Raw genomic sequence first — 14,128 nt, 5'->3', positions numbered from 1 at the left:
ACAAATCTAGATGGTGTAGCCTGCTGCACCCCAGGCTGTGTGGTATGGCCTGTTGCTCCTAGGCTGCAAACCTGTGCAGCATGGTGCTATGCAGTAACTGTAACTCAGTGGTAAGTATTTGTGTATCTAAATATAGAAAAGGTACAGTAAAAAATGAGGTATAAAAGATAAAAAACGGTACAGCTGTGTAGGGCGCTTACCATGAATGGAGCCTGCAGGAATGGAATTTGCTCTGGCGAGTCAGTGAGGGAGTGAATGTGAATGTGAAGGCCTGGGACATGGCCGTGCACTACTGCAGGCTTTATGAACACCAAACACTTAGGCTGCACTACATTTATTCAGAAAATAGTCTTCTTTCTTTAATGATAGATTAACCTTACTATTATACCTTTTTACTTTATCAACTTGTGAACTTTTAAAAAGTTTATTAAAAGTTTTTAAAAAAAACTGCAGCCTCAAACTCCTGGGCTCAAGCCACCCTCCCGCCTCAGCCTCCTGAGGAGCTGGGACTACAAATGCCTGTTGTCACACTTGGCTAATTTTAAAATTATTATTATTACTTTTTAAGAGATGGGGTGTTACTGTGTTGCCCACACTGGTCTTGAATTCCTGGCCTCAAACAACCCTCCCACTTAGGCCTGGGCCACAGGCTGCAGTGTGCCATGATTGCGCCACTACACTCCAGCCCGGGCAACAAAGCAAGACCCTGTCTCAAAAAAAAGGGTAAAATAACGATTTAAAAATATAGTATAATTAATATAGAAACCAGTAGCATAGTTTATTATCATTATCTGGTATAATGTACTCTACATAATTGTATGTGCTATACTTTTTTTTTTTTTTTGAGATGGAGTTTTGCTCTTATTGCCCAGGTTGGAGCGTAGTGGTGTAGTCTCCGCTCACTGCAACCTCTGCCTCCCAGGTTCAAGTGATTCTCCTGCCTCAGCCTCCCGAGTAACTGGGATTATAGGCACCTGCCACCACGCCTGGCTAATTCTTGTATTTTTAGTAGAGATGGGGGTTTCACCATGTTGGCCAGGGGCTGGTCTCGAACTCCTGACCTGAGGTGATCCACCCGCCTCAGCCTCTCAAGGTGCTGGGATTACAGGTGTGAGCCACTGCTCCCAGCCTTGTGATATACTTTTATATGACTGGCAGTGCAGTAGATTTGTTTATACCAGCATTACCAGAAACACTTGAGTAACACAACGTTATGGCAGCTATGTCATCACTAAGCAGTAGGAATTTTTCAACTCCATTGTGATCTTAGGCAGCCACCTTATATGCCATCCATCACTGGTGACAATGTCAAAGCACATGACTGTCTAGGCAATCAACTTTGCCTTTTTAGTATAAATCTCCCACTGATTGTAGTGCTTGATCTTAGAGGTGGGGGTCTCACTATGTTGCCCAGGCTGGTCTCGAACTTCAGTGCTCAAGCAACCTTCATTCCTCAGCCTCCTGAGCAGCTGGGACTACAGGCATGAGCCACCATGCCTTGCAAGTTACTGTTTTAACAAAGTGCTAGTTAGAACAATTCTTAGATCTTTTTGTTCTGTTTTTTGAATCTTGTGTAAGCTAAAACAAGGACAGTAAACTCTTACACTTTTCCTATACTTTTAGACTTCTTATATAGTTCCCCACTTCTTTAAAAAAATTTTTTTTTTAAAAAAAGTGAAATCTGGCCGGGCGCAGTGGCTCAAGCCTGTAATCCCAGCACTTTGGGAGGCCGAGACGGGCGGATCACGAGGTCAGGAGATCGAGACCATCCTGGCTAACATGGTGAAACCCCGTCTCTACTAAAAAAAATACAAAAAACTAGCCGGGCAAGGTGGCGGGCGCCTGTAGTCCCAGCTACTCGGGAGGCTGAGGCAGGAGAATGGCGTAAATCCGGGAGGCGGAGCTTGCAGTGAGCTGAGATCCGGCCACTGCACTCCAGCCCGGGAGACAGAGCTAGACTCCGTCTCAAAAAAAAAAAAAAAGTGAAATCAAGAAAAGGAAAATCTTGCATTTGCAAAGTTGACTTTTGTGCTCAAACATAGTGAAAATAGAAGAAAATGTTAGAAATAGTCATGCATGGTATTTGAACATATTCTCATCCATATATGAATAATTAATTGTAAGTATGTAAGTTGTGTTGGAAGCCTTACTGTTTCATTTGCATGTCTCACCACACATACATAGGTTTTCCCTTTAAAATCTGCGTTTGTCTGCATCTAGATGTAAGCTTAGTTTGGGAAGGCTAAGATTTGTGTATCAGAAATAGGCGTTGACAGGCCTGAAACTAGTGTTATCAGTTCATTGTTTCAATAGCATTTATTGATTGTTACTGTACCACTTCCTGACTTAAGTCAGAGATGACCAGCATTCTGAGTTAGGACATAATCACTCAGGGTCCTGACCCACTGGTGAATGGATTGAGAGAGGTAGTGTGTCTGCACTTGCATCAGGAGCAAACAGACATGACTCTAAGCTCAGCTGCTTTTCTCCTTCTTCTCAGAAAAGCTCAGCTGCAGCCAGGTGCAGGGGCTCACAGCTATAATCCCAGCACTTTGGGAGGCCAAGGTGGAAGAATCGCTGGGGACCAGGAGTTCAAGACCAACCTGGGCAACATAGTGAGACCCCCCCGTCTCTATTTATTAAAACATATTAATAAACAAAACAAAAGAAAAGAAGGCTGGGCGTGGTGGCTCATGCCTGTAGTCCCAACACATTGGGTGGCCCAGGTGGGTGGATCCCTTGAGGTCAGGAGTTCGAGACCAGTCTGGCCAAGAAGGTGAAACCCCTCTCTACTAAAAATACAAAATTAGCTGGGTGTGGTGGCATATTCCTGTAGTCCCAGCTACTCGGGAGGCTGAGGCAGGAGAATTGCTTGAACCCAGAGGCAGAGGTTGCAGTGAGCTGAGATCACACCACTGCACTCCACCCTGGGTGACAGAGCAAGACTGTCTCAAAAGAAAGAAAAGAAAAGTTCAACTGCTATTTTACTTAAAGTCTTCATTTCTTATTGGCCCCTGATGGAAGCAGAACTCTAAAGTCTCAATTCCTTGATTTGCCTCTTTACCTTGATAATAGTGAGGAACTGAAATGCAGTGAGATGGAAAGCAGAGGAAGGGACTCCCATCCTTGCTAAAAACAAATCAGCTGAAAAAGCATTGTACTTCTCCATAGACTAAAACCTCGGGCATAGGGAAACCTATCATTTTCTGACCTCTTAATCCCTTTTCCCCCTCTCTGTTCAGAGGGCCCAATAGACATAAACATGAGTGAAATCGGAATGGATTACATTCATGAACTCTTCTCCAAAGACCCAACCATCAAGCTCGGAGGTCACTGGAAGCCTTCTGATTGCATGCCTCGGTGGAAGGTAGGGTGTGAAGTCAGAGTCAAAATGCTGAGAAACCCACCTGGGGTTTGCCTTTGGTGCGAATCACCATGGGATTAGCTAACCAATGATATTTTGTCATTTTCATCCTACCACCCCATGCATATGTAGAAATATGTTGGAGGAATGGGTTTCCACAAGGACTTCTTTGTAGACACAGAAATTTGCATTATTCTGATGACCGAGCAAAACCCTTTGGTCTTCCTACCAGGAATATTAACAAAGCAAGGGGATGATGCATTGGTGGTCTCTACTGACCCATTTGCAGAACTCATCTGCAGAGTCAGTGCTTCATGCCTGTCCTCCATTGGTTACTACAAGATTAGTGGATTAAAAAGCAAAGTTACCTGACTTGACACTGAGATTTAGTGTTTTTCTGCCTGACCATAGTTAGAAGACATCAGTAGTTTTCGTTAAGCTGTGACCCGGGCTTAAGTCCATTCTTTTAGCAAGAATCTATTAAAATGCAAGGGGAAATACTGTTTTGTGAAGCTTGTTTTAATTTTAAGTTTATAGATGTGTTTTTGTCACAGTGTAGAATGTGTGTTTTCCTATGAGTTATGGCCTAGAATAAATTGTAGGCCTACTATGTACCATAAGGTATGGTATATGTAAGAATAACATTCATCTAGGTCCAAGGGCCAGCTTGCCAACGTAGATCTTTGTTTGGAGAAAGCTGAGGACAATGTGATCAGCCTCCCAGAACTCCCATGGGTTGGTCAGCAATTCTGCAGGGGTGTCCTGCTAAGGAGTGAAAGCTGAGAGTCCTAACTGTGCTTCTTTTGCGATGATCCTCTCCAGGTGGCGATCCTTATCCCCTTCCGGAATCGCCACGAGCACCTCCCCGTCCTGTTCAGACACCTGATTCCCATGCTCCAGCGCCAGCGCCTACAGTTTGCATTTTATGTGGTTGAACAAGTGAGTGGTCCTTTCTTTTCCTTTCTTTCTTCTTTCTCTTCTGAGACAGCAGTTTAGGATGCTGCAAGCTAATCCACTGTTGGTGTGAAGAGCCAATAAAACTGACATCTTAGGATTGAGTTGCCTGACATTTGAAGGGGGAGCAGAGAGCAATTCTGTGCTCCTAGTTTGAGATGTTTGTTGCCCAGTAGTGGTCACACTTGAATCCAGGAGAGAGCTTTGTTTGCTCATGAACAAAGGCCTCTTGTATGGTGGTTTTGTTGGTGCATACAGGCTCCAGACCCAGGAAGTTTCCATTAAGATAAAGAGCTGCAGCAAGGTACAGCACAGAGGGTGTGGCCTCGGAGTCAAGAGACCTCAGTGCTTGTCGTGTCTGCTTTTAATCAACCAAGTGGCCTGGGACATTTGCAGACTTCTCTAAGCCTGAGGGTTTGGTTTTGTTTTAATCTTAAAAATATTGGTAGTGAACCAGATATAGAGGTCACAAACTGAAGAAGACCACGTGGCAAATTCAGTCTGTAAATCTTTTTTTTTTTTTTTGGATCCTGCATATTTTTTATTTGCCTTTAGATGGAGCGTGACTGTCCTACTGTGGTTTTCTCTTGCCTGGCCTAGTTTATATGTTTACATTACTGACTTGGCCTCTGTAGGCTTTTTGAAGTATGTGATCCTTGAACTAGAAGTGCTATGTCCATAGATAAAAGGTTGACAGATTTCCCTGAATACACTGATGGTCAGCCTGAGGGTCTGTTGCATGCTTACCTCTCCCTATGGGCGCATTTTTGTGTCTCATAGTCTGAGTTGCTCTTAAGTGTCAACCCTGGAGCTTGCCTTGTACTGGAGTGAGAAAGAAGGGCTGAGCACCACTGTTCAGCAAGCCCGGGCATCTGGGAAATGTTAACGGTCTATCTGCCGGTCCTAAGTTGGGTATTTTGATAGTGGCAAGGGGGAGTCAATGTAGCTGTAATACTAATTAGGCTGTCAACTGATTTGAACTGATTTCTTCATGAGCCACTGAAATCTTTGTCCATAGGCTTGTGTTCCTGGCATGCTCAGTGGCTATTGTCTTAGTTAGATCTTAAAAATAAAACAAGACAAAACCAAAAACCACTCTTTGTATTAGATTTGGTTTATGAACAGTTAGAGATTGGTTAATATGCAGAAGAGAATGATTGGCAAGTGGTAAAGAGTAGATATGGTAATGTTGTCTCTTACCTTTGTGGAGCGGGGTATTCTTCTAAATGCTGTTATATGGTTGAATTTCTGCCTTCAGTAGCCTTGGGAAAGAGAAGCTTGGGTTTGCTACCACTTACATTTTTAAAGAAACTGGGGCCAGAGATCCAGTGACTTTTTTTTTTCTTTTTTTCTTTTTCTTTTTTTTTTTGGAGATGGAGTCTTGCTCTACCGCCCAGGCTGGAGTACAATGGTGCGATCTTGGCTCACTGCAGCCTCCGCCTCCCGGGTTCAAGCGATTCTCCTGCCTCACCCTCCCAAGTAGCTGGGATTACAGGCATGCGCCACCACGCCTAGCTAATGTTTTTGTATTTTCAGTAGAGACGGGATTTCACGATGTTGGCCTGGCTTGTCTTGAACTCCTGATCTGCCTGCCTTGGCCTCCCAAAGTGCTGGGATTACAGGCGTGAGCCACTGTGCCTGTGCCAGAGGTCCAGTAACTTCTGGGCCACACTGTGAGTTGATGTGTGGTGCTGGACCTGGTTACACTAGCCCAGTGATCTTTTCCAGTTGGTTCTAATAAACTCTTCTTTAGGCACAGCAAAGATAGCAAAGATTTTGCTTCAAGATTCTTTTAAAAATAAAGTTCTGTTTCTTTTAGGTTGGTACCCAACCCTTTAATCGAGCCATGCTTTTCAACGTTGGCTTTCAAGAAGCAATGAAGGACTTGGATTGGGACTGTTTGATTTTTCATGATGTAGATCACATACCAGAAAGTGATCGCAACTATTATGGATGTGGACAGATGCCGAGGCATTTTGCAACCAAATTGGATAAGTATATGTATCTGTGAGTATCATTTCCTCTTAATTAAAGAGGCTAAATCTGAAAGAATGGTGAGCGATGTGAAGAGGAAATCTAATTAGCTGCAACCTAGATGCCCATCAGCTGATGGAGGGATAAAGAAAATGTGTATATCCATACAATCGGAGTACTGTTGGGCAATAGAAAGGATTGAAGTACTGATATGTGCCAAAACACGGATGAACTTCGAAAACATTAAGTTAAAGAAGCCAGACACAAATGGTGTATCATATGTATCATAAGATTCCAGGTATCTGAAATGTCCAGAATAAGCAAATCTATAGCGACAGAAAGTAGGTAAAAGGCTAAGAAGGATATGGGGAGTAGGGGCGATTGCTTATGGGTGCAAAGCTTTGCAGGGGACAGTGATGAAACATGCTAATATAGATTGTGGTCATGGTTGCACAATTCAGTGTATAAACTAAAACCATTGAATGATATACTCTAAATGGGCGAATTATGTGTGGATATGTCAGTTATATCTCACTAAAGCTATTAGAAATCGGTTTGCAAAAATTAATTTTGCTCATTTGATTGATACACGTCAGCATGAGGAAGCAAGTACATATGGATTGGGTCAGGAGCACAGAGAGCACTGTTTTTGGTCCTCAGATGAGAACCTTCTAGGGAAAACAACTGCCCAATAACACACAGATGATTGATGTCCCACATCTCCTCCTAGGCTTCCTTATACCGAGTTCTTTGGCGGAGTGAGTGGCTTAACAGTGGAACAATTTCGGAAAATCAATGGCTTTCCTAATGCTTTCTGGGGTTGGGGTGGAGAAGATGATGACCTCTGGAACAGGTACCTCTGCCCTTCTTTTGGTGTCTTCTAGAAATGCTACCTTAGACTGCAGACCAGTGCTATCCAATAGGAATATAATGCAAGCCAAGTGTGTAATTTAAAATGTTCTAGTAGCTACATTTTAAAAGGTTAAGGAAAAAAATGAAATTGACCACGTGTGACGGCTCACACCTGTAATCCCAGCAGTTTGGGAGGCCGAGGTGGGAGGATCACTTGAGCCCGGGAGTTCGAGGCCACAGAGAGCTGCCACGGCACTCTAGCTTGAGTGACAGAGTGAGACCTGTCTTAAAAAATACACACACATAGGCCGGGCACAGTGGCTCACGCCTGTAATCCCAGCACTTTGGGAGGCCGAGGCTGGCGGATCATGAGGTCAGGAGATCGAGACCATCCTGGCTAACATTGTGAAACCCTATCTCTACTAAAAATACAAAAAATTAGCTGGGCCTGGTGGGGGGCGCCTGTAGTCCCAGCTACTCGGGAGGCCGAAGCAGGAGAATGGCATGAACCCAGGAGACGGAGTTTGCAGTGAGCCAAGATTGCGCCACTGCACTCCACCCTGGGCAACAGAGCGATACTCCGTCTCAAAAAAAAAAAAAAAAAAAAAAAAAAATACACACACACACACACACTTACAAGTTTTTAGAGAAAATACCTTAAATCTTAATATAAAAATATCTTAAAAAATAAACTGTATATCCCAACAAAGCAGCTATTTTCATTTTTCTCCTTTGACATGCAAAAATAAACAAATTATAATTTAGCAATTTTTTCTTCTAATAAAGAATATGTTCATTGTAAAATACAGAGGAGTATAAAAATAAAATAAATTACCCACAAAAAGAAGTAACATGTTACCATTTCATTGAGTTTATTTTGTGTTTAAAAAGTGGCAAGTGAACAGTAATTTAAAATCTCTGTGTATCAGTTTTTAAAATCACAAGTCTCAGGATTGTGAGGATTAAATGACGTAATGTGTATAGAGCTCTGGCATATCTGATATGTGATAAGCTCTCAATAGATGTTACTGCTTCTATTATATCAACATTAAATACTCTGTAAACAGGATCTTAAGTGGCTCCATTTAATTGGATTATATAGATGTACTGTAATTTATGTAACTGTTTCCTGTTGTATATTTAGAATATTTTCCATTTTCTACTATTTAGAGTGTGATATGGTAGATAATTCTTTTGCCTGTTATTCCTATTTAGGAAAAATTCCTGTAAGTGAATGTAGTCATTTTAAGGCTCTTTTTTTTAAGCTCTGTCCTTTAATGGGTGCAAATAGGGTTCTTAAGGCATATTATAACTAAGTGCCCCTCCTGCTGTAAGTTTCTAACAACACTTCACCAGTGTTCTGTGTACTAAATGCCCATTTCATTGGAAGCACTCCAAACTGAAGGGTGGAATATTGGTGATACGTCTACACAGATTTAGCTACACCATCACATAAGGCTTGTATTGTACAAACTTGGGTGAACAGTCCTGTGTGTGAGTGGAATAAAGTAATATTTTTATGGAGTAAGTAAATAGTAACCTAATAAGGAACCAATGCAAAATACTACCTAGTATCTGTTTACTTTGTAGCTTGGCTTTTAAAAAGTATGTGTTGGTTGTTAATTATAAGTAATATTTTGCTGATAAAATTTCAAATGATAGGCTGAGCACTGTGGCTCACACCTGTAATCCCAGCTCTTTGCAAGGCCGAGGCTTGAGGATCACTTGAGCCCAGGAGTTCAAGACCAGCCTGGGCAACAGTGAGACCTCGTCTCTACAAAAAATTAAAAAAAATTAGCCAGTTGTGGTGGCACACAGCTACTCAGGAGGCTGAGATGGGAGGACCACTTGAGCCTGGGAGGTTGAGGCTGCACTGAACCATGATTGTCTCACTGCATTCCAGCCAGGGAAACACAATGGACCCTGTCTCTTTAAAAAAAAAAAAAAAAAATTAGGTTATACAAGCATCTAAGTGTTAATCCCCATTTTGATTCTGTTCTATTCCCTGGAAGTAGCCATTTCTTTCCGTACTTTTCCTTTTTTTTTTTTTTTTGAGACAGATTTTCTTTTTGTCACCCAGGCTGGTGCGATCTCGGCTCCCTGCAACCTTCACCTCCTGGGTTCAAGTGATTCTCCTGTCTCAGCCTCCTGAGTAGCTGGGATTACAGACCTGTGCCACCACACCTGGCTAATTTTTTTTTTTTTTTTAAGTAGAAATTTCACCATGTTGGCCAGGTTGGTCTCGTCCGACCTCAAGTGATCTGCCCGCCTCAGCCTCCCAAAGTTCTGGGATTACAGGCGTGAGCCACCGCAACCAGCCTATTTTTTCTATTCACATGAAAACTTTAATTCAGTTAAAATTGAGTTTTAACTCAGTTTTTAAAAAATGACACAGTGAGTGAGTTGAGTGAGAAAGCCATTGCTGTGTATGATTTCCAGGGTAAGCTTGTAACATGTCTTGTAGGCTTGGGTCGCTCCTGGGCTGTTACCATTGTATCTAAAAGCCCGTTCGTTCTCTTGGTCTTGGACAGAGTGCAGAATGCAGGCTATTCTGTGAGCCGGCCAGAGGGTGACACAGGAAAGTACAAGTCCATTCCTCATCACCATCGAGGAGAAGTCCAGTTTCTTGGAAGGTTGGTGCAATTTATTTCTGTCTCTTAGAAGTGTCCCTTATACTGGCCTGGCACGGTGGCTCAGGCCTATAATCCCAGCACTGTGGGAGGCTGAGGCAAGTGGATCACGAGGTCAGGAGATCGAGACCATCCTGGCTAACATGGTGAAACCCCGTCTCTACTAAAAATACAAAATATTAGCCAGGCGTGGTGGCGGGCACCTGTAGTCCCAGCTACTTGGGAGGCTGAGGCAGGAGAATGGTGTGAACCCGGGAGGTGGCTTGCAGTGAGCCGAGATTGCACCACTGCACTCCAGCCTGGGCGACAGAGCGAGACTCAGTCTCAAAAAAAAGAAGTATCCCCTATACTTTCATGTCCGGATGTCTTAGACCATATTACAACCCCGCCTCCTACTCCCCACCCCGAGGCCCCGTTCTGATGCTGTTTGATAGCTACTGCATGTATTCTAACTCTGAGGCAGACCAGTGTGGGGATCAGACCATTGGTGAACATTTCAATAGTAAGATTCTTCTAAGGAAATCACTCATCCTATGTCTTGAGCATTATGGTCTCCCCAGTAGCCTTTGGAGAATTTGGGGAAAAAACGGCTTGGATGAAGATCCCTGAGGTGACAGAGCAGTGGCGCCCTTTCCGGAGGCCCCCGTTCCGAATGGTGTCCTGAGCTTCTGTCTGGGTGACTGCAGTTGCTGTGTTACCTTTTCTTTCTTTTTTTGTGTGTGTGTCTTTTCTGAATTGTGTGGAAGACTGTGCTCTAGACAACCAATTCTAATTGCTGAAATTCTGTTTTCATGGGAGTAAAATGGCACTGAACACAGAGTATGAACTTTCTCATCTGTTGTGTTTTTAACACTTTACCTCCCACTTGCCCACTCTCTGACCTTGGCTAGTTACCTCACATTACTAAGCCTTGGTTTCCTCATTTGCTAGCAGGGGCTGGGGTGAGCATTAAATGAAAGAATTAAGTAAAGCATCTGGCATGAAACGCAGGAGGTGTTTCTAACGAGAGCAGTCAGCCTGGCATAGCAGAATGGCCGTGCGTCCGCCTCGTGCTGTGGAAGTGCTGCCGTGGGTTGCGTCCTTTGCTGTGGGACGCCCTGCTCCATCCTCTGACTGCAGAGGCATGGATCCTCACCCAGAGCCACCTCTTCTCTGTTCCCTCCCTAAACAGGTATGCTCTGCTGAGGAAGTCAAAAGAACGGCAAGGGCTGGATGGCCTCAACAACCTGAACTACTTTGCAAACATAACATACGACGCCTTGTATAAAAACATAACTGTCAACCTGACACCCGAGCTGGCTCAGGTGAACGAGTACTGAGAGGAGAGAATTGTACGTTTGCTTTACCCACCACCACCAAGAAAGCAGTCTGATGAGATTTTTTTGGGTGGGGGGAGGGTCTACACAGCAAGAGAACAGAAATACCATGTCTCATGAAGGATCACAGGGTTCAGGGGGAAAATGTGACAGCACACGCACAAACGCCTTCACTGGATCAGCCGCTGGGACTGAGGGAGTGAGCTTGGGGACTTCCTTCGTCAGTACTGGCTTTCTGTTTTCACAAGACAGACGTCTGTCCCGCTGCTCTCTCCCTATCTCCTACTTAGCCACAGTCTCCAGAACCCGTGATAAACTGTGATCTGCCGTGGTCCTGCCGTGGTCCTGCCGTGGAGCCTGTCCCTACACATGACCTTGGAGCCTCTTGGCCTTGAGAGCAGAGGCGAACCCACCATAGGGCAGCTGCGTTTTAGGAAGAGCAAATGAAACTCCACACCATTCTTCTATATCGTGTTCTCTTTGGTTTCATTTTTTTAAAAAATTACCTTCTTTGGGTGGGGATTGAGGGTGGAGGGGAGGGTGTTTGGGAAAGATAAATAGACATAAATATATAACAATCACTTCTTGAAGAAGTATAATTGTAAATAAGCCATGTAAAATGCCTTTTTAAAATTTAATTTTCTAGCTGGCTCCAATTCAAATCGAGGATTTATATATTAGGCCAGTTATTTGGTTGGCAAGTGCAGGAACTCACTTAAAATGCGATTGAAGAATATCATCTCCCGAATTGCTATCACTTTGGGAAGGGAGTGGGTATAGGGCATGTCACAAAAGAACAAAATAACCTGACCTATTGCTGGGAGCTGGCTTCTGCCCCTTTCTTCCTCCCCCACGAGTCTTGCCCTTGACTTCTGCTCTGGATTCACTCTTCCGTGTTGGCCACGCACGTGCTCATCCCACTCTCCGCTAAGCGAGAGGCTGCTGTTAGAGCAGGCTGCTTCCTGCCCAAAGCAGGCCCTCTGGGGCTCGCTGCACACACATCCCTGGCTCTCCAGGCTTCGTGTTCTGTCCTTTCATCAGCATGGTGGGGCAGGGGGCGGGGGAGGGGATGTGTATGAGAATCCCCCCCCCCCCCTTTTTTCTCTTGTGGAACTTGGCCACAGTTTCTGAACAATGTGCCTACATTACCAGCTGGCTTCAGTGATTCCTCTGTTTCCCTTTTTGGTTTCCGTAAAGATTCTTTGTCAACATTAGTAACTGATACATAGAACCAAGGAGCTCTTGAATAGGGAGCCAGGAGCCAGGGAGCTGGTGACACTTGTGTGCTGTGGGGTAGCTGGGATCCAGGTAAGACCGGATTGAAGCTTTGAAATTAGACTAACAAAGCTCCAGACAGCAAGAGCCCAGGTGCACTGCTTACACTCCCACCTGCATTTTGAAGTCATATTCTTTTTTGTTTTAAGACAGGCTCTGGCTCTGTCGCCTAGGCTGGAGTGCAGTGGCACGATCACCTCTGCAGCCTCCATCTCTCAGGCTCAAGCCATTTTCCCACCTCAGCCTCCCGAGTAGCTGAGACTACAGGTGCACACCACCACATCTGGCTAATTTTTTGTATTTTTAGTAGAGATGGGGTGTTGCCGTGTTGCCCAGGCTGGTCTTGAACTCCTGGACTCAAGCAGTCCACCCACCTTGACTTCCCAAAGTGCTGGGATTATGGGCAGGTGTGAGCCATTGCACCCAGCCTTGAAGTCATATTCTAAGTTGTATTTGAATTTGTGCCTCTTTGTTTTTCCCCAAACCAAAGCCCTCAAATTGCAGTCTCTGTTAGCTTCTGCAGAATTCTGGAAAATGCCAGTTTTCCTCCCCCTTCTTCTTTTCCATAAAACATATTTATATATTGTGATGAGGAGTATTTCTAAAGAGTACTTCGTATTTTTTTTTAATTGCCTTGTTTGCCTTCAACTTCCTTGATTTTCATGGTTTACATGGGTGTGTGTAGGGGTGTGTGTGTGTGTGTGTGTGTGTGTGTGGGTTAGGACTTTTTTCGTTGCATGTGATGGTTCTGTGGACATATGATCCCCACAAACCGTGGGAGTGATTGGCCAGGCCTTGTTTTTTTTGTTTGTGTTTTTGTTCTTCTGAAGAATAGAGTGGTATTTAGAAAATAAATTGCATTGCAAAGCTCTTATCGGCTCATATGAGAGAGCAGGCTCCTGCCCTTGAAAATGCTGGTAAGCTATAGCGTATGTTTTTAAGACTTAAGCATTTCGTGCTTTAAAATACCTTCACAAGGGAACATTACACACAGAAGTTCATTTGGTTTTCCTTTGTTTTATGGTGCATATAGCAATAAAGACCCCTCCACCCTGCAACTCCCACCCCCCACCGGGCCTTCGTCCCTGCCTCGGCTTTTCTCCCCTTCTCATTCTTCTCTCCCCTTTCCTCACTGAAGGCTGTGAGTTGCTTTCAATGTGACAACACTATGATGTCATTTGGACGGATTTGTCAGGACAGACTGATTCTGAGTCATGGGTGTCATGTGTGTATGCGGCAGTGTTGTAAGGCGATCTTGTTTGAAGCTCTACATTACCATAATTACCATCAAGTACACACTGTTGGCAAAAGGCTGACACCTGACTTAAGAACATACTGATCTGAGAACAAAAGGAGAGCTCTCTTTTCACTGCTTCAGGTGGGGTCACTTTGATACCCTTGCAGTCATGTCTGTGTCTGATGAGTGTGGAATCTCTGGATGTGCACTGTCAGTCGTGTCCACCAGGCCTCGAATATCATATGGGACATGTCATAGTTAAAAATGTACAGCCAGGCCCGTGTTCTGTTAATAGCGTGAAATTGTTATGTAAAAAAAAAAAAAGGAACCAAATGTGACCTTGTGTATATGTTGGTGGCTGAAAGTCTTAAAGGCTACTGATGGGTGGCCCCTTAAATTAATCTTGTCTTTGATTGCTGTGTGCAGGGAAAGGTGTCCCCGTTCGTTCATGCTGTTTTGGGCGGATGGGGGGTATTTGCAAGAATACTCATTTTGACGTAATAGGTCCTCTTGTCAGAGATGCTCT

General features: G+C 44.1%; 1 protein-coding gene across 3 annotated transcripts in view; it reads left to right on the top strand.

The window, feature by feature from the left end:
- B4GALT5 (beta-1,4-galactosyltransferase 5) overlaps window positions 1-13,926 on the top strand; it is an 86,185-nt gene extending 72,259 nt beyond the window's left edge. For 2 of the 3 annotated variants that reach the window (XM_033186701.1, XM_033186700.1), the window contains exons 4-9: window positions 3,243-3,367; window positions 4,187-4,303; window positions 6,138-6,325; window positions 7,023-7,145; window positions 9,676-9,777; window positions 10,946-11,093. In XM_033186701.1, the coding sequence (XP_033042592.1) occupies window positions 3,243-3,367; window positions 4,187-4,303; window positions 6,138-6,325; window positions 7,023-7,145; window positions 9,676-9,777; window positions 10,946-11,093 (803 nt within the window). Of the gene's footprint in view, window positions 1-3,242; window positions 3,368-4,186; window positions 4,304-6,137; window positions 6,326-7,022; window positions 7,146-9,675; window positions 9,778-10,945 lie in introns of all 3 variants that reach the window. The other variant, XM_033186699.1, reaches the window with a different exon arrangement.
- Window positions 13,927-14,128: the final 202 nt, after the last annotated feature.

The sequence above is a fragment of the Trachypithecus francoisi genome, unplaced genomic scaffold (genome assembly GCF_009764315.1).
Source record: "Trachypithecus francoisi isolate TF-2019V2 unplaced genomic scaffold, Tfra_2.0 Lachesis_group21, whole genome shotgun sequence".
In the NCBI taxonomy this organism is placed as follows: domain Eukaryota; kingdom Metazoa; phylum Chordata; class Mammalia; order Primates; family Cercopithecidae; genus Trachypithecus; species Trachypithecus francoisi.
Note: the sequence above shows the minus strand (reverse complement) of the source record. Positions and strands in the feature narration are given on the sequence as shown.